This window comes from Polyodon spathula, chromosome 3 (assembly GCF_017654505.1).
Source record: "Polyodon spathula isolate WHYD16114869_AA chromosome 3, ASM1765450v1, whole genome shotgun sequence".
In the NCBI taxonomy this organism is placed as follows: Eukaryota; Metazoa; Chordata; class Actinopteri; order Acipenseriformes; family Polyodontidae; genus Polyodon; species Polyodon spathula.
In genome coordinates, this window is record NC_054536.1 from 65,733,815 (window position 1) to 65,759,201 (window position 25,387).

The 25,387-nt window shown below is 37.0% G+C and overlaps 1 protein-coding gene across 1 annotated transcript; it reads left to right on the forward strand.

Annotated features, from left to right (window-relative positions):
• Positions 1-9,695: 9,695 nt before the first annotated feature.
• LOC121313327 (galanin receptor type 1-like) lies at positions 9,696-25,244 on the forward strand. The gene is made up of 3 exons (XM_041245735.1): positions 9,696-10,557; positions 11,086-11,151; positions 22,525-25,244. The coding sequence occupies exons 1-3, from the start codon at positions 9,889-9,891 to the stop codon at positions 22,837-22,839; spliced, it is 1,050 nt and encodes a 349-aa protein (XP_041101669.1). The 5' UTR covers positions 9,696-9,888; the 3' UTR covers positions 22,840-25,244.
• Positions 25,245-25,387: the final 143 nt, after the last annotated feature.

Sequence of the window (25,387 nt, forward strand, 5' to 3'; positions counted from 1 at the left end):
CTACTAGAGGCCTCATTCCTACCCTTAACATTAGCTGTATTTAAGTAACATTATAAAGGTGTTTTAATTAGGTGATCTACTGTTTGTGTTTAGTACCAGGTGAGTGGTTAAATTTAATAGAGGTTGATTTGGAATTTGACTGGTTTCCACACAGCGTTTTGTATTTGTGCGATCCCATTGAAGTGAATTGAAACTATTGTATTAAGTATTGTCTTTAGCGCAGTTTAATATAATAGACAGCTAGCCTATTGGTGCGCCAGCACAAAGCGGAAGCCAACCGAACACCCTCTATACTATGGAGCCGGGAGTCTAGCTGTGTCGAGGAGAGTCTGTTGGAGAAAATCCAAACGTAGCAGCACTGTGGAAGACGCCAACTACTAGACAGGTCTGTACCCTCCCCCACCGCTCCTGCTGCCACTACTACTGTACCTATCTGTCTCACCTGTCCTGCTATCACTGTCTCTGACATCCCTGTTATTCTATCCTCTCACTCCTGTCTTCGGTCCTCTCTCCACTGCTGCTCCCCTAACCCCTCTAACCTCATCCCTCTGCCTCTCCCCCGCTCCCATTTTCTCCTCTCCCGCACTCCATCTGGTGCCCTCTGGAACTGTCACTCTTCTGCTAACAAACCGGATTTCATCTCTGCCATTGCCTCCGACCTCTCTCTCGATTTCCTTGCTCTCACTGAAACCTGTCTCTCTCCTGTTAACACTGTAACTCCTGCTGCCCTGTGGGACAGGTCTTTTCCTCTCTCCCTCCTTACTCTTTTCTGTCCCCTCTGATCTCTCCTCACTCTCTGTTAACACCTTTGAATTTCACGCTGTCCAACTAACCTCTCCTTGTCAACTCCTGCCAATTGTACTGTACCATCCCCCTGGACCTCTCACTCACTTTCTCGATCAACTCTACTATCTCATCTCCTCCCTCCCCTCTCTGTCTACCCCAACTGTCCTGTTAGGTGATTTCAATATCAATCTCTCCAACCCCACCCACTCTGCCGGAATACTTCCACTCCTTCACTCCTTCAACTTCGCTCTCTGTCTGTCCCTCCTACCCACAAAGCTGGTTGTCCACTGGACCTCACCTTATCCAGGGCCTGCTGCCCCTCCACCCTCTCTGTCATCCCTCTGGACCTCTCTAATCACTATTTTTCTTTGTCTCTCCCTACTACACATACCCCCACTGTCACCTCCCGCCATATCCACCTCTCTCTCTCTCCCTCTGTCCTTGTCTCCACCACTCTTCACCTCCCTTGTATCGACTCCTTCTCCCAACTCTCTGTAGACTCTGCTACCTCCACCCTCTTCTCCTCCCTCGACTCCCTCTGTCCCCTAACCACCCGCACAGTACGTTTTAACAGACACAATTAGACACGTCACATCATTTATTGTTTACTGTTTGTTTTGCCGTCAGGCACTGGACATAAAAATATCATCAAACAAACTTTGCACCTGGATTATACTTGTCTATCTGTTCATTGATCACCTGCACCTACACGTGATCAACCACTTTGCCACAAAACCAATCGCTATCTGTGCCAAGAAGGTGTTCTTTTAAGTGAAGTTCCTGTTCCTTGTGCCAGAGCAATTAGAATGGGAAAAATCTATTTCACCACGAGGGTGTTCTCTTAGGTGAAGTGTTCTCTTCGTCTATACACGGAGACTTCTGTATCAAATATCATGTTTTAAAATTAACATACATGTTTACTATAACATGGGTTTCTTTCAAAATGTGTATCTATGTATCTAATGAAAGTGGAAAACAGTTGGATTTCTGGAATGTATTTGTCAGTTAATTTAAAATATGTATTCACTAAGTGAATGAATGTCTACATCAATGTGACCCAACCAAACATCGGATTTGTTCATTTATTTTTGTTTTTTTGGTATGATTCTATAGAAAATGCAAAATAATTAAAGATAAATTAATAAAATATATAAATTAAAGCTTTAGGAACATTAACGTTAATTGCATGTCATCAGCAAGATGATAACCTGTTAAAAGTATTTTCCAGAATTTCAGCAACTTTCCAGTGTCCAAATTCTCTGTCTGTAAGACGAAGAGGCGTAACATTGTTATGAATCACTGCAAACTAGGGCACGGGAACGGTAAGCTAATTGTATATTAAATCCAGGCTGTTTGTGCCCTGGACAAATGTCTTGCTTGTCTTCCTCTAAACTATGTGTCAAGGTAATCCATTTTTATAATGATATTGACACTTGTAGTGTGTTCATTTAAATGAATGACTACTGTATGTCATTGCCATACCTTGTTGAAACCATTAACTGATAGCTTGCAGCATTACATATCCCCTGTAAAAGTACGACAGAATTTTTGCACTGTATTTTTTTGTATTGTTTACCATGCTTTTCCTATGGTTATACCATGCATTTACCATAGTTTTACCCTGGTTTGCCATGTTTTTTTAATATGCTTTACTATACCTCTCTGTGCTTTATAATGCTTACCTATGGTTTGCCATGCTTTCACTGTGCTTTATTACACTTTGCTATGCTTTTACTGTAGGACTTTTTTGTAAAGGAGATTAGTGTACATTGTTATCTAATAGAGGTAGGATTTTATTCAAATTGAAACAAAATGATCCTGTGCCAAGATATTTTTGCAAAAGATGTAGAAGTGGTTTGCATGTAATGTTAAATTATGCAGTTCTTAATAAGCCTGGCTTTATAAACCCATATTAAAATATCCTCCCTTATGTGTTTTCTGTTATAAGTAATAGAAGTGTTTTCTGTTATAAGTAATAGAAGACAGTCAACATGGTTTTAGGAAAGGGAGATCGTGCCTAACTAACTTGCTTGATTTTTTTGAGGATGCAACATCGATAATGGATAATTGCACAGCATATGACATGGTTTATTTAGATTTCCAGAAAGCTTTTGACAAAGTCCCGCACAAAAGATTAATTCTCAAACTGAACGCAGTTGGGATTCAAGGAAACACATGTACATGGATTAGGGAGTGGTTAACATGTAGAAAACAGAAAGTACTGATTAGAGGAAAAACCTCAGAATGGAGTGTGGTAACCAGCGGTGTACCACAGGGATCAGTATTAGGTCCTCTGCTATTCCTAATCTACATTAATGATTTAGATTCTGGTATAGTAAGCAAACTTGTTAAATTTGCAGACGACACAAAAGTAGGAGGAGTGGCAAACACTGTTGCAGCAGCAAAGGTCATTCAAAATGATCTAGACAAGATTCAGAACTGGGCAGACACATGGCAAATGACATTTAATAGAGAAAAGTGTAAGGTACTGCATGCAGGAAATAAAAATGTACATTATAAATATCATATGGGAGATATTGAAATTGGAGAAGGAATCTATGAAAAAGACCTAGGAGTTTTTGTTGACTCAGAAATGTCTTCATCTAGACAATGTGGGGAAGCAATAAAAAAGGCTAACAAGATGCTCGGATACATTGTGAAAAGTGTTGAATTTAAATCAAGGGAAGTAATGTTAAAACTGTACAATGCACTAGTAAGACCTCATCTTGAATATTGTGTTCAGTTCTGGTCACCTCGCTATAAAAAAGATATTGCTGCTCTAGAAAGAGTGCAAAGAAGAGCGACCAGAATTATTCCGGGCTTAAAAGGCATGTCATATGCAGACAGGCTAAAAGAATTGAATCTGTTCAGTCTTGAACAAAGAAGACTACGTGGCGACCTAATTCAAGCATTCAAAATTCTAAAAGGTATTGACAGTGTCGACCCAAGGGACTTTTTCAGCCTGAAAAAACAAACAAGGACCAGGGGTCACAAATGGAGTTTAGAAAAAGGGGCATTCAGAACAGAAAATAGGAGACACTTTTTTACACAGAGAATTGTGAGGGTCTGGAATCAACTCCCCAGTAATGTTGTTGAAGCTGACACCCTGGGATCCTTCAAGAAGCTGCTTGATGAGATTTTGGGATCAATAAGCTACTAACAACCAAACGAGCAAGATGGGCTGAATGGCCTCCTCTCGTTTGTAAACTTTCTTATGTTCTTATGTTCTAAAAACACCCTTAAAAATGGTGATTGCCTTTTTTCATTTCATTTGATTCCGTGTGCTACACTGAGATCACATTTACAACCACCTGCTGCAGCAGAAGCATGCATCTTTAACACACAACTAAGGATATAAACATTCACCTTGATTAATCAATTTTCTGAAACATGTGTCTACCTGTTTTAGTTTCAGTTTAACAGCAGTACTAAACAATAAAGCAATACATTTGTTTAAAGGTTTAAACAAAAACTAACTGCTATTGTCTTATCTCAGAATGTATGGTTTATGTTATGGATAGAAAAACTGAAAAGTGGAGACACTGCAACTTTAAGTTTATGTTGTTTGTCAAAATAATGAAGACGCTACATACATAATTCCTTCTCTGATGCAAAATATGCCATCTTGTGGTAGGAGCAGAGTTGCACAGAAATGTATGGGAAGAAAAATTAACCTGCTACGACTAAAGTTAGCTATGAATATTTTAAGAACCTCTTTTCTTCAAGAATAAGAAAATTGGGTTAACAAAAACCTACCCCTTCCAGGTAGGGCGTAAAGTTTAATTATTCATTTATTACATTGCAAATACTGTCTATGTTTATTACATTTCAGTTTGACTCATTAGCAAATGAAGATTTTGTTATCCATGTAAATACTTGAAGTTAAATACTTTCAGTATATCTGACTTATGTTTGTGGCTGTAGGCAACAAAAGAATGATGTTTCAACATTTGTTCAACATTTTCAAGATAAAGGTATACAGATTATGACCTTATCCTTCTAAGATTTGAGAAAGATCTGAAAGTTTAGAAATATCTAAATAAATCCAATGACAAACATTTCAAGTAAAAGTCAAAACTTCTGTCACTGCATTTTGTTGAAGACATTACAAGTATTTTAGTCGAAACGCTTGTCATTAAATGTCATTTATTTTAGTATTTCTAAACTATTGAGTGTTTAATAGTTGGCGGTGATCTGAAAATGCCATATGTGGAAAACAGGACACCACAGTATACCTGCATAAGGTCAGCATTCTAAACTATTAGTATATTTATACATATTTCTAACAAGGATTATTTTTTTAATGGGGCTGTTTTAGCATTCTGTCCATAGGAAACCTATGGCAGGCTAAAAAACTATCTCTGTATCAGTTGGAACAGGGTTAAAGGATGTGCTCTATGGCCTCTCAAAGAAATGGTTGGGGCTGCATGATTCAAATAAAAAATGTAATTATAGCAGAATTATGGAAGCTGTACACCATGCAATTATCTTTGCACTCCAGACAAGCTGTTTAAATAATTAACTGGGAAGGGTAATGACTGAGAACTCTTGGTCCTCATGTATGGGTCTGACTCAAGTATTAACTGCAATTTTAAACTTCGGAGAATATACAATCTTAATGTAACACATATAATTGATTTTTTATCAGACAATTTGTAGCAGATGGTGACATTAAGATAAGCTATACTGTTTAATTATTATTTTTTAACTTTATGTTATAAAAACTACAGTATACGGTACTTCTAGGATCAAACTGATTTTCACCCACAAAAGATCATTGTGGCCAGGCAGCCACTCTAACAGTGGATATTAGCTTGTATGGAACAGCACCCAATATGATGTTCTATATATATTAAAATAACTTTAGTGAATAGTATTTAGTAGTTGCTCTCGCTAACAAAACCAGCATGCTGTAAAAACTACCAAGAGCCTTTTTTTAAAACCTCTGCAATCTTGGTTGCATTGTGATGTAACTCATTTGCACATTTTGATTTTGAAAACCTATTAAAAACCTGATTAAAACAGCAAATTAGAACAGTTTGCACAATGAAACTTGAAATAAATACCATCAAGAAAATGGTTAAACCAGCCAATAAAGTCTTAACCAGTTAAATAAATTGGCTAAACTATTAACTTAGTCAGAATACTATGGTATTTATTCTTTGTACCTCAAATTGCAAGGCCACATTTTGTTGGTTCATTGACTTGCCTTAATAGCAAAGTTTCACTGTATATTGATTCTGAATTGCAGTTACAGTACTACTATCAATTAATATTTTCCATAAATGTGGATCATTTAAGGTTATTATTATGATTTGCAATTAAAAATAGTAATGCAAATAATAATAATGGTAACAATATCATTGACATGTGTCTGTCTACATGTAAAAAAAAAAAAAGTGCATTGCTCTTTGACTTAAAGGGTACATAAGAATCTTTTTTCCTTTATTGTGTTACATGTTACCATGCGTTGCTACAACTGTTATACATAAGGTGTGTGTATTGTTTTAATTTTTTTTTTTTTTTTTTTACATTTTGACCACTTTTTTAAACTTTTTAATTGCATTCCCTGCCTCAAGGTAGCTTCATATGTATCAACATGGACTATTCAGGACTATTCCCATTATCCTCCTGCTCACATATGTAACTGAGATGGATTTACCAGTGAGCAGGAGGATGATAGGAACATGTAACACAATAAAATAAAATGGTCCTTATCTACCCTTTAACTTCTTAGAGGATTTTACATAAGCACACACAACCGGGAGTGGCCAAGTAGGAAATTGCGGCTGAAATCACCAGTTAAATACAAGTAAAATCTGAATTTTCTACACATCCTTCATGTGTAAATATATTTAGTTTTCTGTTTGTTGCTGTTAAAAGTTAAATAGCAGTAAACACCACTGTAGTCAGGCAGAACATGACAAGCAAGCAATAGGAGAACAGGAGAATGACACTTGTTTGTAGTTTTGCTCAGGCACTGTTTTATTGACCTTAATCTAGTTTCCAATGCACTGCTTGACCCCTAGGTCTTTTTAAACAAGATTGTGAAGAAGTACATATGAGCTACTACAGTTACTGTAGTTACAGAATACAAAACACTTTAAAGTTCGAGTTTGAGTACATTTTACTTGACTTCCAAGTACTTTCAACACAGCAACCTTTTAGTGTATGTTGTTCAGATTTGATTACATGGTGGGGGTGGAGTGAAATCTGGGGTAAACATCACATCCAAACACTTGAATCATGGCTGCACTTCTCTTTCACATGCTTCACCTGCTTAAAAGATGCCAATTGCTCTTACATCTGGCAACTGACACCCTCATTTCTTTTTGAAAATATGTTATACCAAGAAGAAAGGAAAAAGTTCCAATTCAAACCAATAATAATGTGAAACCTCAAGTAAATCCCTGGTATATCCTGCTAAACTAACTGTGTTGTTACATGTTCTGCCCTAAACAGAACCGCAGGGTACAGTACTTATATGCTGCATATTCAAACAGATAACAAATTATACTTAAATCGATTGAAAGCATCTTTTCTGTGGTGCTAAATCTGTTTTGTATTTTTTAAAATTAAGAAATTAGGTGAGTTTTATGCTGATTCGACCTGCATCACGCTGCAGTATAGAGCAACATATATATTACAGCAACATTACTTGGAACTATTCAGATTGCTTGAACCGTCATAGAACTGCAGGGTATACAAAAACAATGGCATTTGGAGAGTTAAGTTCTTCAAGGATTCTAATTCAAACGTAAAGTTGGATTTGGAATAATTATGGTTCTAATTGCTCTTTTTGCTATTATGTTTAAAATTAATTAATTCCAGTATTTGTTTGTTTGTTTGTTTTGTTTAAGTGTGTATGAATGTGTGTTTAGATCTAAACAAAATAAAAACTCAGAGAAAGCCCATAGGGTTCCATATACTGTGCAGGACAAAGAGCCCTCTTTAAAACAGTGTTCATTAAAATATCAGGTCATAACCACTGTATTACAGGTCCATACTAATTTAAGAAACTCTTCCTTATTTATACTTATGGGACAAGGTGGTATGAATGTAAATTATTTTGTGATGTAAAAAAATCAAGCCAGTGAATTGGTTGACTAAACTGAAAATTTAATTTTATCACAGAACTGAAACAGTGTGCACTAATTAAAATTGGCAATGGAAGCTGTACTAATAATTGGATAATAATATCCAGATAATAATTCAAGGGCTTATATGGTAATGAAACTGCAGCTTACAGTGTAGAAAAAACACTTGGGAGTAATGTATAGATATTTATAGCACTACACTAGCACTTTATAGCAGCTCCATGGTTTAGATAATAACCCCAGGGATTTGTTTTTTCCTTCCACAGGAAGGTAAGTGCATTGTGAGAAATAATAATTTAAAAAAAAGAGTTGTCTTATTTAGAACTAAAAAGAAACAGCAGTTTCAGTAATTGCGGCTTGTGTTTGGGTTTCAGGAACAAATTTAGAATTAAATTCAGTAACTGGTTAGCCTTTTCCTTTCAGTGCAGTTACATGGGGGGTTACATAAAGTTGTTAGCATGTACGTAGGAATATATAGTGTACAATGTAAAATGTATATAATTCATATTATTGGAAAATTTGATGGATATACCAAATGTGTTTGGGCAGAGCTGTTTGGAGAAGTACATTATTGTGGTTGTGTTATATTATAGGTTTTGAGAGAGACGATCCCCGATGCAGTTTTTAAGGATGGTTTGCCTACCGCGCCACTTTACATTTTTAACCCTACAAGCACAACTCCTAAAATACTGCCTTCAACTGTAAACTTAGTATACATCCTCCAAATGGCATAAACAAAGGGAAAACACACAAAGATTACTAAGCGCAAAACCTAATACTTTTCACAAAGACGTATACACTTGCCAGCTTTATTTTGTCACGCACGCACACACCTCCTTTTCACTGTACCTTTGTTTGTTTGTTTTTGGCGACTTGCATAATTATATAATCTTCTGTGCATTTCTTAATATTTAACTATGAAATAGTTCTGAATGTCCAAAATGGATCAGACTTACAATTAAGGTAAACTGCAGACAAATTCATTACCCCATATCCAACATCTTAAATCTATTTTTTGCACGGAAAAAAACTAAACAGAGACAACAATATAACATTTGCATTTTTATGTACCTGAATGTTTGATAAATCATATGAATGTAATTGCGACTACTTACCTTCTAGTTTATTCAAATAATCCTACCCGATTTTCAACTACTACCACAGCTACTCTACTATTATCATTCTGAATAGTCAGATTCAGAAGATATTTTTTCAGTTATCTGTGTAGAAAACTGATCCAAAGAAATATTTTAAAAATTACAAGATGACAACATATCATCTCTTAAAAGCTCTTCAGTCTAAGAAGTAAATGTCACGTCGTCTAAAATGGTTGGGTTTGACAGGTGACGTCAGCGACACAGCCTACTCCCATTACTTGGAAGAGTATCATAGGAGGTAGAAACTCACATTGGAGCGGACTACATTGGAGCGAAACGCCAGCTGAAGTTCATTAAAACTGTCTCGGGAGAGGAAAAAAAAAAGTGCTTAACTAAGGGCAACAGACCATTGCGACACGAATCGGAGCAAAAAAAAAGAAAGAAGATAAGTGATTGCATTCCGATACATAAGAAAATAATAAAATAGTAAGAGGTGCAAAATTGCATATTTCTTTATTATTATTATTTATATTATTAACGGTGCTGAAAAGCTGTACAATATCAAGTATTAATCCATTCGGATTGCAAATAAGCAGAATTGTTTTCTCAGACCCATCTAGTTAGGAGAAAATGTTTAAAATCCGTTGTTTGTTATTGTAACCTCTCTTATTGCAAATGACAGCTTTTCAAACATGTAATCATTGTATAGATTTTTTGTTAGATATAGTTTTTACATGAAAGTAAGACATATCAAGTATTAACCATGGCGATTATGATAGACGTAGCCTATACGTATTTAATTGCTAACATAATTTGCCACAACATAACGAAAAAATAACCTGGTTGTTTTCTAAATTAATTTGGAAAGATTAACATTTCAAGGACTGTAGTTTTGTATATCCGAAGTAATGGACCAGCCTACAAATAACCAAACTGAATCACTTAAATATTTAAATGAAACAGATAGCGGTGACGTTACCCACACACTTTTCTTGGGAATCGGCACTGATAACGTTATTACACTCCTGATATTCGGACTGATTTTTACTCTGGGAGTCTTGGGTAACTCCATGGTCATAACGGTCCTAGCTAGAACTAAACCTGGTGAACACCGCACTACCACCAACACATTTATCCTGAACCTCAGCATCGCCGATCTCTCTTACCTTCTGTTTTGCATCCCTTTCCAATCCACGGTCTACATGCTGCCAACATGGGTGTTGGGAGCTTTTATCTGCAAGTTCATTCACTACTTCTTTACAGTATCCATGTTGGTCAGTATTTTCACTCTCTCTGCCATGTCTGTGGACCGCTACATCGCTATTGTGCACTGCAGAAAGGCATCTTCTATAAGAGTGGCAAGGCATGTTTTAATTGGGGTGATTGCAATTTGGATCATGTCGCTTGCCATGGCAGCCCCCGTGGCTTACCACCAGAGCATCGTAAAAAGAGGAGGAAACAGCACATATTGTTGGGAAGTCTGGCCAGACTTGAAGCACAAGAAAATCTATGTGGTGTGCACATTTGTGTTTGGTTATGTGCTGCCGTTGGTGTTGATCTCCTTATGTTATGCTAAGGTAAGTCGGTAATTTGTTATTTATTTGCGCTCGTTTAATTCGCATACGTTCACAAATATGAATACATATTTACCATTACAGCCACTACAGATACCACTGCTTGCTTTGTTCTTGTGATTCTTGCATGCATAGTTGTAACATGATGCAGTGTTACTATACAAAACAGCAACAAAAAAAGTATAAATTTAGTTGAATTAACTTTTTTTGTCAACTGAACTAAAATACCATACAACATGTCCAATATCAGTTATCTCTATATAAAAGCTTACACAGTGCGCACATTTTATTATTTATTATTTTATTTATTAATCAATTTATAGTTAGTGTTGCTGGTTGGCTGTTGATGTTTTGAAGATAAAGTTGCAGCTATTATTGGGCAAATAAATCTCTTGCCTCTCTTTAGTCTATTTAAGACTTTGTTAATATTATCGTGTGTGTGTGTGTGTGTGTGTGTGTGTGTGTGTGTGTGTGTGTGTGTGTGTGTGTGTGTGTGTGTAAAAATAAATTCATTTTTTACCATTCTGATAGGTTTTAAATCACTTGCACAAGAAGTTAAGAAACATGTCTAAGAAATCAGAGGAGTCCAAAAAGAAGGTAAACATTTTATTTTTGTATTAGCCCATATGGAATTATTATTATTATTATTATTATTATTATTATTATTATTATTATTATTATTATTATTATTATTGTACACATTCATAAGACCTAGAAAAAATAATGTGGGTTTATGCGGAAATGGTTTACATAAAAACAAAGTTTAATGAGTTGACAAAATGACCTCAATCCAGGACTTTTGACCTTGAAACCCTTTTTATTCATACTGTACAGTACCTTCAGAACCAAAACATTGAAAGTATTGTCTTTCATTTACTGTATACAGAACAATAGGCTATTAAACCCTAAATGTAAATATGAACAAAAGCAGTACAACTATAAATGATACAATTTAAACTACACTGTTTTTAAATGTGATATCAGAATTTTGTTTTTTTTAAATAAATTTTAGGTTGGGTTTGAAATATTACAGTATTTCAAAAGCTTTTTTTGTGCAGTAATGTATGGTTTTATATATTACACATTTTAATGTTAATAAGGTGAGAAGCACAGCTAAGACTTTTGCATGTTTAGCAAGGAGTGTTACACAATCATATTCAACCTAGCACTGTTATAATGCATAGGATCTTCTTTTATAGTTAAAACCTCTGTGTCTTTATGGAGATACCGTCATCTGCCTGACACTGTCATTCATTTAGCCCACTGATCATGTTCCTACTTCTGCTTGCAACAGAAAGAGGTCATGAATATCATCTTCAAGCTCTCTTGCAGCTAAAAAAAACATAAATATAACAGGTTATAGGGATAGGCTGCAGCAGATATGTACATTGACTGCAAACAATTGGAAAATATCCTTAATAGCCAATAACACAAAGCTCCGTGTATATTGTTTAAGTGTGCTTAAAGTGCAGACCTGTCAACTCTCCCGTATTTACCGGGAATCTCCCATATTTTAGACCCTTCTCCTGGACATCTCCCATGACAGATTTTCTCCCGTATCCTACTGTTAAACCCACTTATTTCAGTAAAACTTTAATGTCTACAAAATTCATGGCCGGTGTGTGATTACTGCAATTTCATCTGTACCTATACCTGTACAATAGTGTAAAAGGTTTCTGTGATTTGTGTCACTATAACATCTGTTTCTTGTGACAAAGCTTTTCATACATGAAATTGCTTTTTTTTTTTTTTTTTTTTTTTAGGTATGTTTCAGATGATTTCTGATCACTTATTAAAATCTCTGAGAGAAAAAAAAAACACAAATAACCTCCAATTTGTAATATGCAGTCTATATTCAGTTATTTATTGCCCAGCAATGCAAGTTAAGGTAATGGTTAAGCTAATGACAGCTACTGTATCTGAATGCATGTGCACTCTACTTGTTTCTGTTCCTTTCCATATTGACATATGCAGTCGGGATAAATGACTGTTGACTGTAAAGCTGTATATCTGACCAACTTTTCAAGTGCATAACAGCCTAGTTTGAATAAAGCCATCTAAGCATGGGATATCAACAGAAAAGGCTAAGTTACAGTTGAGGATCATCTGTATGCAGAAGGGATATCAAAATGGGCAAGTCAAAAAAGACAATTGAGGTTTGTCCGTTTTATTTATAGTCTAAACAGATCTTCGGAGCATGTAAGTGAGGGGTCTGAGTTTGACTCAATAGTTTTTTGATAAACAGGCTCATTTATTTGTGTCATATCGTATAGGCATGACTCTTTTTTGTAATCACATATTGACAGTGCATTTATTTCCCCTAGAGAGAATGCGACCTGAGCACTGCTTCTTAGACCACTCTGCCTTTTTAAGTCATGCTGACACAGAGGGATTGAGTTACTAAGCAGCAGTAATATGGCCAGAATTGCGGGAGGAAAATTGAGATGGTATTTCCCAAAGTGTCATGTCCTATTTACTAACTAATTAGAAGCAAAAATACTGTTAACACTAGAACTGCCAGGTTTATGCGACTGCCTAGAACCGCCGACAGCAGCCATTTTGATGGGTACATTTTAAACAGCTTTGATATGAGATACAAACAGCTTCAGTGTTTGAGATACAACTCAAAAGTTTTATTTATCTAACATTTCATAGCAGAAACAGTGTATTTAAATGAACAAATAAACATAAAGGCTTTATTTTCAAAATTAGCACATATAAAGCGTGACGTAAAAAAAAAAAAGAAAAACTATAATAAAATAAACATTTCAAAAGAAGTTTGGATGTACATACAACATTGTAAAAATGGAGTAATTACAAAAATAACATAAAAGGCTTTGTTTTTTTTTACATTACAGCATATAATGCATAATGTAAAAAAATGAAAAACTACAATAAAATAAACATTTCAAAAGATATTGTGTAAACCACTGTAAACTGGTATCTTTACATACAAAATTGTAAAAAGTAATTATTTACAAAAATAACATTAGCATAGAAATGGTATGAGAAATCATAGGATGCGATGAGGGGGCCCAGGGAGCGGGTGTAGAGAGAGAACAGCAGAGGACCCAAGACTGATCCCTGGGGGACTCCTGTTGAGAGAAGGTGAGGTGTGTAGGTTGAGCCGCACCAGGTTACCTGGTAGGTGTGGTTGGAGAGGGAGGAAGAGAACTAGGCCAGAGCAGTGCCAGAGATTCCCAGGTCAGCGAGAGATGATAGGAGATAGGATCGACAGTGTCAAAGGCAGCAGAGAGATCAAGGAGAATTAGGACAGAGAGAGAGGCAGCATGGGCAGAGTTTAGTGAGTTAGTGACAGATAGGAGAGCAGTTTCAGTGGAGTGAGCAGAGTGGAAACCAATTGGAGAGGGTCCAGTAGAGAGTGGTTAGACAGGAAAGCAGAGAGCTGGCGGTGTACTGCCCGTTCGAGGGTTTTAGAGAGGAAGGGTAAGAGGGAGACAGGACGGTAAGAGGGAGGGAGGTGGGGTCGAGGGTAGGTTTTATGAGGAAGGGGGGTGATAGAGGCTTGTTTCAAGGTAGAACGAAAGAAGCCAGAGGGGAGAGAGGTGTTGAGAAGGGAGTAGATGAAGGGGAGTAGAGCAGAAGCGGCAGCTTGAAAGAGGTGAGTGGAGAGAGTGTCCAGGGCGCACATGGTGGGTTTGTGGCCCTGGAGGAGGGAGTAGAGATCAGAGTCTGGGAGGGGAGAGAAGGAGGAGAAGGAGTGTGAGTTAGTAGGGGAGACAGAGGCTGGGGTTGGAGCGGGAGGGCGTGGGGGGAAGGGAGAGGCTTTAAAGAGTTTGCGGATAGTAGAAAGGAGAAGGAAGAGGCAAAGGAGAAGAAAGGCAAATTCGTCAGAGGAGATAGAAGAGTGGAGGGTTGAGGAGGGAGGAGAAGGTAGAGAATAATTTCTGGGGGTTGTTAGTGGAGGATTGGATAATAGATTGGAAGTAGGAGCATTTAGCAGAGGAGAGAAGGAGGAGAGGAAGGAGTGGTAGAGGTCTAGGACAACATGGAGTGTGGTTCTCTTACATTTCTTTTTAGCTTAGCGCAGTTTGCTTCTTGTCGAGTGAGAGCTAATCGTTGGAGGAGGAAGGATTAGAAGGTAGAGAATAGTTTGCAGGGATTGTTAGTGGAGGATTGGATAATAGAAATGGAAATAGGAGCGTTTAGCAAAGGAGCGAGTAGAGGAGAAGGAGGAGAGGAGGGAGCGGCAGAGGTCTAGGGCAGCAGGGAGTGTGGTTGTCTTACGTTTCTTTTCAGCACAGCGCAGTTTGAGACAATTTGGGGAGGGGAGGGATGGTCAGGTCGGGAGGTTAGGGGACAGAGGCAGTCGAGGGAGTAGGTGAGGGAGGAGAAGAGGGTGGAGGTAGCAGAGTCTACAGAGAGTTGGGAAAAGGAGTCGATAGGAGGAAGGTGAGAGAGAATGGTGGAGGTAAGGACAAAGGGGGAGAGAGAGCGGAGGTTACGGCGGGAGGTGACAGTGGGGATAGGTGGAATAGGGAGAGAGGGGAGAAAAAGAGATGCAGTAGTAATCAGAGAGGTCCAGAAGACAGTTGGGGTAGACAGAGAGGAGAGGGAGGAGAGGAGATAGTCAAGTTCATCGAGAAAGTGAGTGAGAGATACAGGGTGACGGTACAATACAATTAGCAGGAGTTGACAGGGAGAGGTTAGTTGGATAACGTGAAATTCAAAGGTGTTAACAAAGAGTGAGGAGAGATCAAAGGGGACAGAAAAGAGTAAGGAGGGAGAGAGGAGAAGACCTGTCCCATCTCCCTGTCCAGTGAGACACGGAGTATGGGACAGGACATAGAGAGGGGAATGTGGCAGCAGGAGTTAAAGTGTTATCAAGAGAGAGCCAGGTTTCAGTGAGAGGAAGGAAATCAAGAGAGAGGTGGGAGGCAAAGGCAGATATGAAATCAGCTTTTTTAGCAGAAGAGTGGCACCAGAGAGAGTGCAGGAGGTCAGAGAGTGGGAGGGGTGAGAGGCAGAGGGATGAGGTTACATGGATTAGGGGAGCAGTGGCCAAGAGAGGACAGAGGACGGGAGTGAGAGGACAGAATAACAGGGATGTGAGAGACAGGCAAGACAGGTGAGACACAGAGGTGCAGTAGTAGTGGGAGGTTACAGAACTGTCTAGTAGTTTGCATCTTCCAGAGCACTGCTAGATTTGGATTTTCTCCAACACCCTCTTCTCACACCCTCACTTTGCAAGGGAACTGGATAACAGCTGCTGAACTGCACTAAGACAATACTTAAGCAATACAATAGCTTCACTGCATGTCAGTGGGATCACACAACTATAAAAACTGTATGGAAAACAATCAAATTGGAAATCAACCTATATTCAATTTAACCACGCTCACCTGGTACTAAGCACAACAGTGGATCACCCAATTAAAACAGCACCTTAATAACACTACTTAAATATAGCTAATGTTAAGTGTTGGAGTGAGGCCTCTAGTAGTCAGTGGGAGATATTTGGAAAAGCAAAATGTCCTCACTCTACCTGTCCTCGCTCAGGCTGCCACAGCTCAGACTGCCACAGCTCAGACTGCCCTTGGACTTGTGGCCCTTAGACTGCTGCATCTCAAACTGCCCCTGGATCTGTGGTCCTTTGGCTGGCTCTTAGAACGTCTGGCATTCTAAGACACTGATTGCCAATATATACTATCCTGTAGGCCTGGAGCCGTATACTTAACACTAAATTTGCATCAACCTCACAATGCAACACACCCAACACAGTTTGGGTTGCTTAATTACTTTTTAAAACATTTAAGTGCAGACTGCTTACCTAAGCAAGAAACGATTCTAACAAATAAACTACAATCCACTTACCTATTTCACCGCAGACTCAAATAGCAACACGAATTCCAGCCAGGGGAAGAAGCAGATAGCACACATGTTTCAAAACTAAATAATTGCAGGGGTATAGCTCTCAATATATGTGCAGGACACCACAGAACTGCCCCCCCCTCCTCCCAGTTAGAGGACAACAGGTAGAAGTTGCTTATTTGTTTTATTTTTGCGATTCAGACTTTCAAATGCCGTCAAGGTGTTTAATACATGTATTTAGTAAAAGTCAAGAACAGACAACTGCGGATCTTTATCACACACTACAGAGTAATTAAAATTTTAAAAGTGAAAACTGTCAAAATGACTACCTTAGGGGTTCAAGTGTTAAAACCCAACTGTATAAATAGATACCAGAATTTTAACTGTTTGACACGTCACAAGGTTCTTCAAGATCCGTTGTTACAACGTAACCTCCGAACTTTGTTAAAGCCAGAAAGAACCTACAAAAAAATGTACTTTGTAACTGTTTTGCTACAATTTTAGTAAATATGCTTAATTAAAAACTGACGTTGTGTCAAACAGTTGCAATTTGCTTCTGACATCGTTTGATCAATAAAAGTATTTAAAGGTCGGTTGGGTAGGTGTTTTCAGTAGTATTATGTTATACTCACTTAGTTTTATTATGTGCATCATTTTCATCCCAGATGGAACTTCAGAACTGAGTGTTCCAGACAGTTTTATGAATAAAGGTAGCTATTTATCGTAAAGTATAAGCACAGTGGTGCTCTTGCCTGTTTATAATAATAATGTATTTATTTGGCTGACGCAATTAATTATTTTGCATACAAATTCTGATGCCCATTTATACAGTTGGGTTTTTAATGGAGCAAAACATTGCTCAAGGGTACAGCAGCAGTGTCCTGATATTGAACCCACCACCCTCCAGTGAAGTCCAGAGCCCTAACCACTACTTCACACTGCGTACATGTGTAATACGTAGCTCTCAGGTCTACAACTCCAGATCCCTGTTCAACTATAGGTCGGACCTGTTTTGTTTGTTTTGTTTTTTTTGTTTGAGGTTAAGAATATATTTACAATTTTCACTACATTTCTTTTTTTATTCAGGTTTTGGAGAGGTGTTTCTTTATCTTGGAAGGTTTATTTATTTATTTATTTATTTATTTATTTGTTAGTTTCAGCAGTTTGGGACAAACACCAATCAAACGTGCTTTAGATAAAAAAAATATTTACTAAAGAATGTGGAGTATGTAAGGACTGACAATACAGAATAACATTGATTTATAAACATTAATTTGGCATCAGACCTAACTTAACTTGAGGACTCACTGCCTGGCCGCAAGTACAAAAGGACAGCCCACTTGAAGGAATAGACCTACAAGGATCGTCAGCTTGCAGGAGAGGAAACAAAACCCCAATTTTTGGGGAAATAAACCTCTGGGAATCGATGGCTGATCCGATTGCCCTTCCTCTGGGCGGGCTACTAATACTTAAGGGTACATTTTAGTAAAAACATTTTTAAGATCTATAATATTTGTTCTAATGTAAACTTTGTAAGCGGACAAGTAACTTGCTGGAGGACCAATGATGGTGTGTAAGGGCTAACATAGGAGTTTATTTTAAACAAGCATATTAAGGAACCCTTTCCTTCCTGGTCACTTTGACTTCTTTTAAGCAGGAAGGAAAGGGTATCAGAAGAGAAGATAGACAGATCGGAGATACAGGGGTGAATCTGGGGGCTGAATTTATTTGAATGTGAAGTAAACTCTGAGCACCTAAGGAACCCGAAGAAGGCTAGGAGAAAAAGGGCTTCTAAGGTTTTATCTAAAAACTGGGAGAAGTAGCCGGAGTGAATGAATGAGATAAACAGGGAGAGAATGATAGGTAGGCAAGCCTGGGGAGGGTGCGATTCTGATCCCTGAAGCTCTTTCAGAATTAATGAAAATTTGCTAAGTGTAGAGCTGGGGGCACCAAAAATGAGTTTGTGAAAAAACTGGATACTGAAAATTGAAACTTTGATGGAGAAAACACTTATAGTTCTGTTTTTAAGGGACATAATAACAGATTACACTGCAGGTATTGAACATGCAGTGAAGGGAATGTTCAATGCAACATGGCATTTTTTAAAGCAATTCCAGGATGACCAGTATGTTTGCAGTGAGCGGGGAGCGATGCCGAGAAGTGCTGTTTGTTGAGCCTGCTGAACCAGGGAATGCAGCGGGTGGCTCACAGAAATGTCAGGTCTGAAAAGGAAGGAATCTGAGTTGGCAGGAGGTCTGCTTTGGTAGCTAATGCTCTTAAACTCTGCATTTGAAAATGAGAAAGAGAATCAGCGATTACATTCAGGTGGCCGAGAATTAACTGATGGCTAACATATAACCAGGTAATCCCCTCATTATATGGTGGGAGGGTGAATGACCTTAATTAATAATTTGGACTACAGCTGAATTATCTGTGGATAAGAATGGATTTTTGGGCCCAGGAGGACCCCCAAAGAAATGCGACTACAGCGCCTGGATATATCTCGTGAATGATGAGGACTGATTGGGTGTAGGAATGGAGCTGAATGCTTCAGGCCATGGAGCAGAAAACCATTTTCCCTTGTAGTATCCTCCAAAACCAAGAGAGGAATCTGCATCGCTGAAGAGTTGAATGTCTTTGGGCAGCAGGAGACAGTCATCATAAGAGAATGTAATGCCATTCCATTATTTTAGTAGGAGCTACCACAGGCGGAGTTCCTTGCGGCAAAAAGAAAGAATATGACGTTGTTAAAGGAATTAATGGAAGGGTTCAGGAGAAGAAAGTAGATGAAAGCTTTTCCTTGAGGAATTATTCTCATGGCATAGTTCAAATAGCCTAGCAGGGACAGAAGATCGTGTTTGGTAAGAGGGGGACTGGAAAGAAAAGTAGAAATAATAGATGTGATACAATCATTTTCTTCCCAGGGGGCGAAGCTGAAAAAGATTGAGAATCCAGGGTGATACCTAGAAACTAAATGAAAGTGAGAGGACCCAAGTTCTTTTCTGGTGCTAGGGAGCTTCCGAGATTTGAAATATGTTTGTGTTTTAAGCATTTCTGAATTCTATTTGCCATCAGCTAAACAAAATATTTATTCAATTTTATATGTTAAAATACTTTAACAAACTACTGCACCACGTCATTTTGAGAAATTAATGTATCTTAATACTGTTGTAATATAACACTGAGAGTGTAGAGTTTTAGGTTTTTTTTTTTTTTTAATTATTATTTTGATTGTCTTTATAAAAAATAAAGTAAAATACTAAATACCAAATGTTTAAATCATTCCATGAAAGGAAGTGTGTTTTGTTGATTTTATTTTTGTGAATTTCAGTAATTTAAGTGATTTACATTAGTCGTTCTTCATTTGAGCCTTTATTTTATAACTTGCATGATTTACTTTATACTGTGATATTAAGGTTACCACAGTATTTTTTTTTTAACCGTTATCATACCGTGCAAATTTTATACCATCCCATCCCTATTCCTAACCCACCCACGTGATCGCCGCAAACCATGTGACCACCTATTGAATAAAAAAAAATTGGCTACTGTGCATTTTGCCTACCTGGAGACACTTCAAACAAAAATCATATCCCTCTTCATAGGTGCACACACACACACACACACACACACACACACACACACACACACACACACACACACACACCACAGGCTGTACTTTAAATCCCAGCTCAGCCACTGACTCATTGTGTGACTCTGATCAAGTCACTTAATCTCCTTGTGCTCTGTTTTTCGGGTGAGACATTGTTGTAAGTGACTCTGCAGCTGATGCGTAGTTCACACGGGTTGTCTCGTATCTTTGTGATAGTGGTCCACTATGAAAGGCACTATATAAAAATAAAGATTATTATTATTATAGATAATTAAATATTATTTTAAATTTAAACTAAATTATTTCAGTGTAATTTCTTCGAATCTTAATCTACTTACAATTAGCCCAAAATAAATCACAGTGTCGCATTAACATGGCTATACAGGACCTTAAATATCTGCCATTTCAAATTGGTATTTTTATGAAATAAGACAATGAAAAGCCATTTGTTGTGTGTCTTATTTTTTGGCAGAGTATTAACTCAATACATTTATTTTAGCTGGAACACCAAATAAAAGCACTTATGAATCTTGCCTATGCTCTCTGGTTTATGGCAGCATTCAGTCGGAAGAATTTGTGGGCTATTTTTGCCAGCGCAAAAACCTTGCCAGACTGCAAATGAGGCGACGGCTATTCTGCCCCTTTTATTTTGCATCTGCTAAATCCTTGTTTCCCCACACAGAAATGGGAATAGTAAATAGGACTGGGGCAAAACTGCACACGGTAATCATGTTTTGAATACGGTAAATGCTTTGTAAATGAAGCGTTAAGCCTGCATTTAGATAAGCTTTAAAAAATTTTTGAAGATGTACAATATATCCTATTACTTTATGCTCCAGATTTGCCCCATGTACAAGTCAACAAGGATTTGTTTTTTTCATTGGTGTGGTTATGAAAATAATGATTATAGTCACTAAAGCCCTTAATGTATGAAACCATTTTTCTTTTGTTTCTAACAAAATAATTTGTGAGATACCATGCTCCCCTCTCATAAAGTGGTTATTTAAACTGCTGAACCAGTATAAGACCATAACCATAAGACAGCATGGTTGTTGCTCCAATTTGCTTCACAATGCCATTCCACTAGCACTTTTATTATCATGGAACACAAATTGCACAATATCATATCTATGGCTTCCAACTATAGCGTTATAAAAGTGGAGCAATGTACTATTAGATAAGGCACTATTTTGTCACACACTGAATTTATTTTTTATGAAGTGTATCACTCTTGCCTGGCAAGTAGAGGCTTACATGAAACACTCAGCTTGCAGACTTTTCCCCCCTAAAATCTATAAATGTAGGTGGAATTTTTAGACAGCAGGTGGGACAGTGCAAAAATAGCTGCTTTATAAACCCTTTGCAGCATGCTTTGTCTTTGGGGGGAGATGGCCTTACGAGCCACTTCCTATCTGCGGCACTTGACTACATGATGTCATTGTGTATTCGCTAGTCACCCAGCAATGCGGATAGCTGTCAGCACCCACGGGCAAGGTCTCATCTATCATTAAATCGTCTGTTCAATTGCAATTTAAATCATCCACATTGCGGATGCTGCGTCCTGATTTACACCAGCCCCTATATGTTTCACCCTTAAATTACAAATGAATCAATGTAATTTGCATTTATTGTATATTCAAATCTAAGCAGTGTTTCTTTCTATTATTATTATTATTATTATTATTATTATTATTATTATTATTATTATTATTATTATTATTATTATTATTATTATTATTTTGGTGTTAGAACCAAAAGGTTTCCTAATAATAGACACCTTCAACATAATTTTTACTATTTGCAGAACTACCAACTGAGAAAATGTGTCTGTCTTAGAACATAGATTACTTGGTTTGTTTGGGGATTCAACAGCTACTTAGATGCTTGTGTGCTTAGAAAAATAGTTTTACATCTTAAAGATCTTTCAGAGCCTTTACAACTATGAGTTTATTGTTTGTGTCCTGGTTTTTCCAACTAGGGTACAAATGATATTCTAAGAAAAGTTTCTTTTATACGTTACTATTGGTCCCGTGAACCGGATATATATATATATATATATAATATATATATATATATAGATATATATATATATATATATATATTTGATTATCAAACTAATATTACGAATCGGTTAAAGGTATAGTCTCCCTTGGTTTTAAAAACATGTTAAACATGGTTGTTTTATAGGCTAATGTTTACAGTATCAGCTATGTGTTGTAGATGTTACTTGTAAAATGTTATCAATATAACATCAAACATCTGGGAAATATTCGTCACAATTTGGTGATGCCCATTTTAATTTGCTTCCTAGGCACAAAAGAGCTTGAAGATTTTATATAATCACAATTTGTTGCAAAGCAGAAAAATCATCTTATTGATCTCCATTTTTTGTCAAATATGTTGAAAGGGAAGGGGGTTCCACACTATGTTGAATATAAGATTGAGTAAACAGAAAGCAAGGCATTATGTTACCTATAAAACATGTTTGTGAGACACTGCAGATTTAATTATGTCATTCTTCACAGACTGCTCAAACCGTACTGGTGGTGATCGTAGTTTTCTGCATCTCCTGGCTGCCACATCATGTGGTCCACCTTTGGGTAGAGTTTGGATCATTTCCTCTCAATCAAGCCTCATTTGTGTTCAGAATTGCAGCGCACTGCCTTGCCTATAGTAATTCCTCTGTGAATCCTATTATATATGCATTCCTGTCCGAGAATTTCAGGAAGGCTTATAAACAAGTATTTAAGTGCAAGGTCAGCAGTGACTCTCCTCTAAATGATGTCAAAGAAATAAGAAGCAAGGACACTCCACTATCCACTAACTGCACCAATGTCTGACAACATTCATGGAGGTTTTTTTTGTTTCCTGCTTAATGTCAAAGCATACAGAAAAAAAGGCTTTTTGGATAATTCTAGCTAAACATTTTCATTACTAAATGAAATGCAGCGTCCTAAATGGAGTGACGATATCAAACAAGAAATTTAAAGGTAAAAGTTATCACAGCTGATTCAATTCTACATGGAAAAGGAGACAGATTTATTTTCAGTTGTTTATAAGTCTTCTCACCCCATCAGTTGTTGAGAACATTGATGCTGTTCTATATCATAGAGACTCATAAACACAAGAACACAGTTTGACTTATTTAACAGTGCCGACAGTACATTTCTGACAACAGCTAGTACCTAGAATGTTATTGGAACAGAACAAGAACCTATGATGACTCCCTCTATTCATTTAATTATTTGCATACAATAAATGTTGATTTGATTAAATGCTTTAACACTAGGGTGGAAGCATCAAGGTTCCTGGTGCATAATCAGTACTATTGGCAACTCTGAATCCAATCGAGGTTGATGAAAAGCATTGAGAAGTTGAAATTGATCTGTGGAGAGCAGTGGCAAAGATATCCCCTGACTTTTGACATGAACATTTGTCTTGAAGCTGTGACAAATCAAAAGGAGATCAAACCAAATGTGAATTAAGATACACTGAACAGGTGTCAGTATTTGTGACCAAGAATGTTCTTTACTAAACATGTTTGTGTTCTTTTGTTTGTTCTTTGGACTTTTTGCATTGAAAGTTAATTAAAGTGCAAGTAAGTTTCAGATTTATTAATTTTTTTACTTAATATTGTTACCTCCAAATGTTCTGTTATACTTTGAAATACCCAGTTCTTATGTGAATTTTTATATAACTTTAACTTCACATTTTGCTAACATTCTGGTCAGTACATTTCCATGGTTACCAGCAGAGTCCCTTTAGTTTGATCCCCTCTCTAGGACGTGTAGCCACTGCAATTGTATTGCAGGTATTTTTTTGGTAATACTTAGACTTGTCAGTTTATAATTTGTGGTATCATAACATTCTATGTGCATCTTATATACTGACCAATCCGCATTGTATGTGTTTTATCATACAGGTATAACTGTCAGAATCAGATTGTTAGACGTCACTGAGGGCTCAAGGGGTGTTGCAGATAGACAAGGAGATTCATTAACTGGAATGGGAAAGACGTTGGCCTTTTCTTAACCTTTCAAAGCACTTTCCAAGGTCATATAAATAAAATAAACAAAACTTCATTTATGAGCAACAACACTCAGAACTACTATCATACAAAGCTACTTCTTCTTTAAATAACCATAGGGTGTCAATACTAATCAGGACTCCTTATTAGATACTCAAACATGCATGAAAGATAAGGCCGAAAAAGCTATAGCCTATATATATATATATATATATATATATATATATATATATATATATATATATATATATATATATATATATATATATATACTTTCTGCAATATTCTATATTAGTGATGTACAGAAACCCCAAACATTTCACCTCCATTTTACGGCTACATTTATAAATATGGTCTTATGAATTACCCATGCCCACTCCTGTCCTTTAACTTCTGTTTCCATTTATCTATCGAAAGCAAGCTCCACAATATAAGCTTAATGTAAAGACCAGGTTACAATTCAGCTTACACCCTCTGTGTTGGGTCTTATTGCTTACATATCTGTCTTTACCTGAATTGCTTTAAGCTTTCTGGAGAAAACTGTCTGGCATTGAACAGACTTCATTCCATTCAAACTACGTAAACCACTTCAACTCTGCTTGCCCAATCTACTCATTATATATTTAGAGGGTGAGTATGTGGACCAGCCAAGTTAAAAGAACAGTTTGTCACATGATTTGAATGGAATGAGGAAGTCTGTTCAGTCCAAGGCAGTTTTCCAGACAAGACCAAAGACAAGCAAAGACTATGATTTGAGAAGATTATGAGAAAAATATTGGATCAGCAGAACCAATGCAATTGCAAACATCTCAGAAAAGCAAGGTGAAAAAAAGTAATTTCAAGCTACTCCCCTTTAATGAATGAGGGCAAGGGAATAAAGACCAAATAATTAAACACTTACTTATGCGATTAGATGGACTTTCAATTAGTTTCAATCCTCTCTACCCAGCCTTATTTTATTTTTAAAAGCATAGGTCTCTTACCTGTGCACACACAATGAAAACCTTGTAGAGAGCTGAAAAGCTGTAGCTAAAAGGCTTTTTACCAGCTAGTTAGGGTGAGAGAGTAGTTATGGGTGAATTTTCTCCTCAAAACTAAGAGTATTGTATGCACTGAGATGAAAGAGGAAATGGAAACCAGTTTTCTCTCCTCTTTATTGTGCTCTAATAAAATAGGTTCTGTTGCTGTGTTACAATTTCATTTTCCTCAGTTATTTTGTTATAAAGACTGGGATGAAAAAGTCTAACTTCTAATTTCATTTAATAATATGTATTTGCAAAAGTGCCAATGTACTATAATTTTGCTGCAGAATTGTGATAATGTTTCCAAATTGTGATTTTAGAGAATATATATTTGTATAT

Bases quoted from the DNA above. Each gene is read 5' to 3' on its own strand.
- LOC121313327 (XM_041245735.1), top strand. From the start codon at position 9,889: ATGGACCAGCCTACAAATAACCAAACTGAATCACTTAAATATTTAAAT. The intron at 10,558-11,085 runs GTAAGTCGGTAA...CCATTCTGATAG, and splicing joins TCTCCTTATGTTATGCTAAG to GTTTTAAATCACTTGCACAA. The intron at 11,152-22,524 runs GTAAACATTTTA...CATTCTTCACAG, and splicing joins CAGAGGAGTCCAAAAAGAAG to ACTGCTCAAACCGTACTGGT.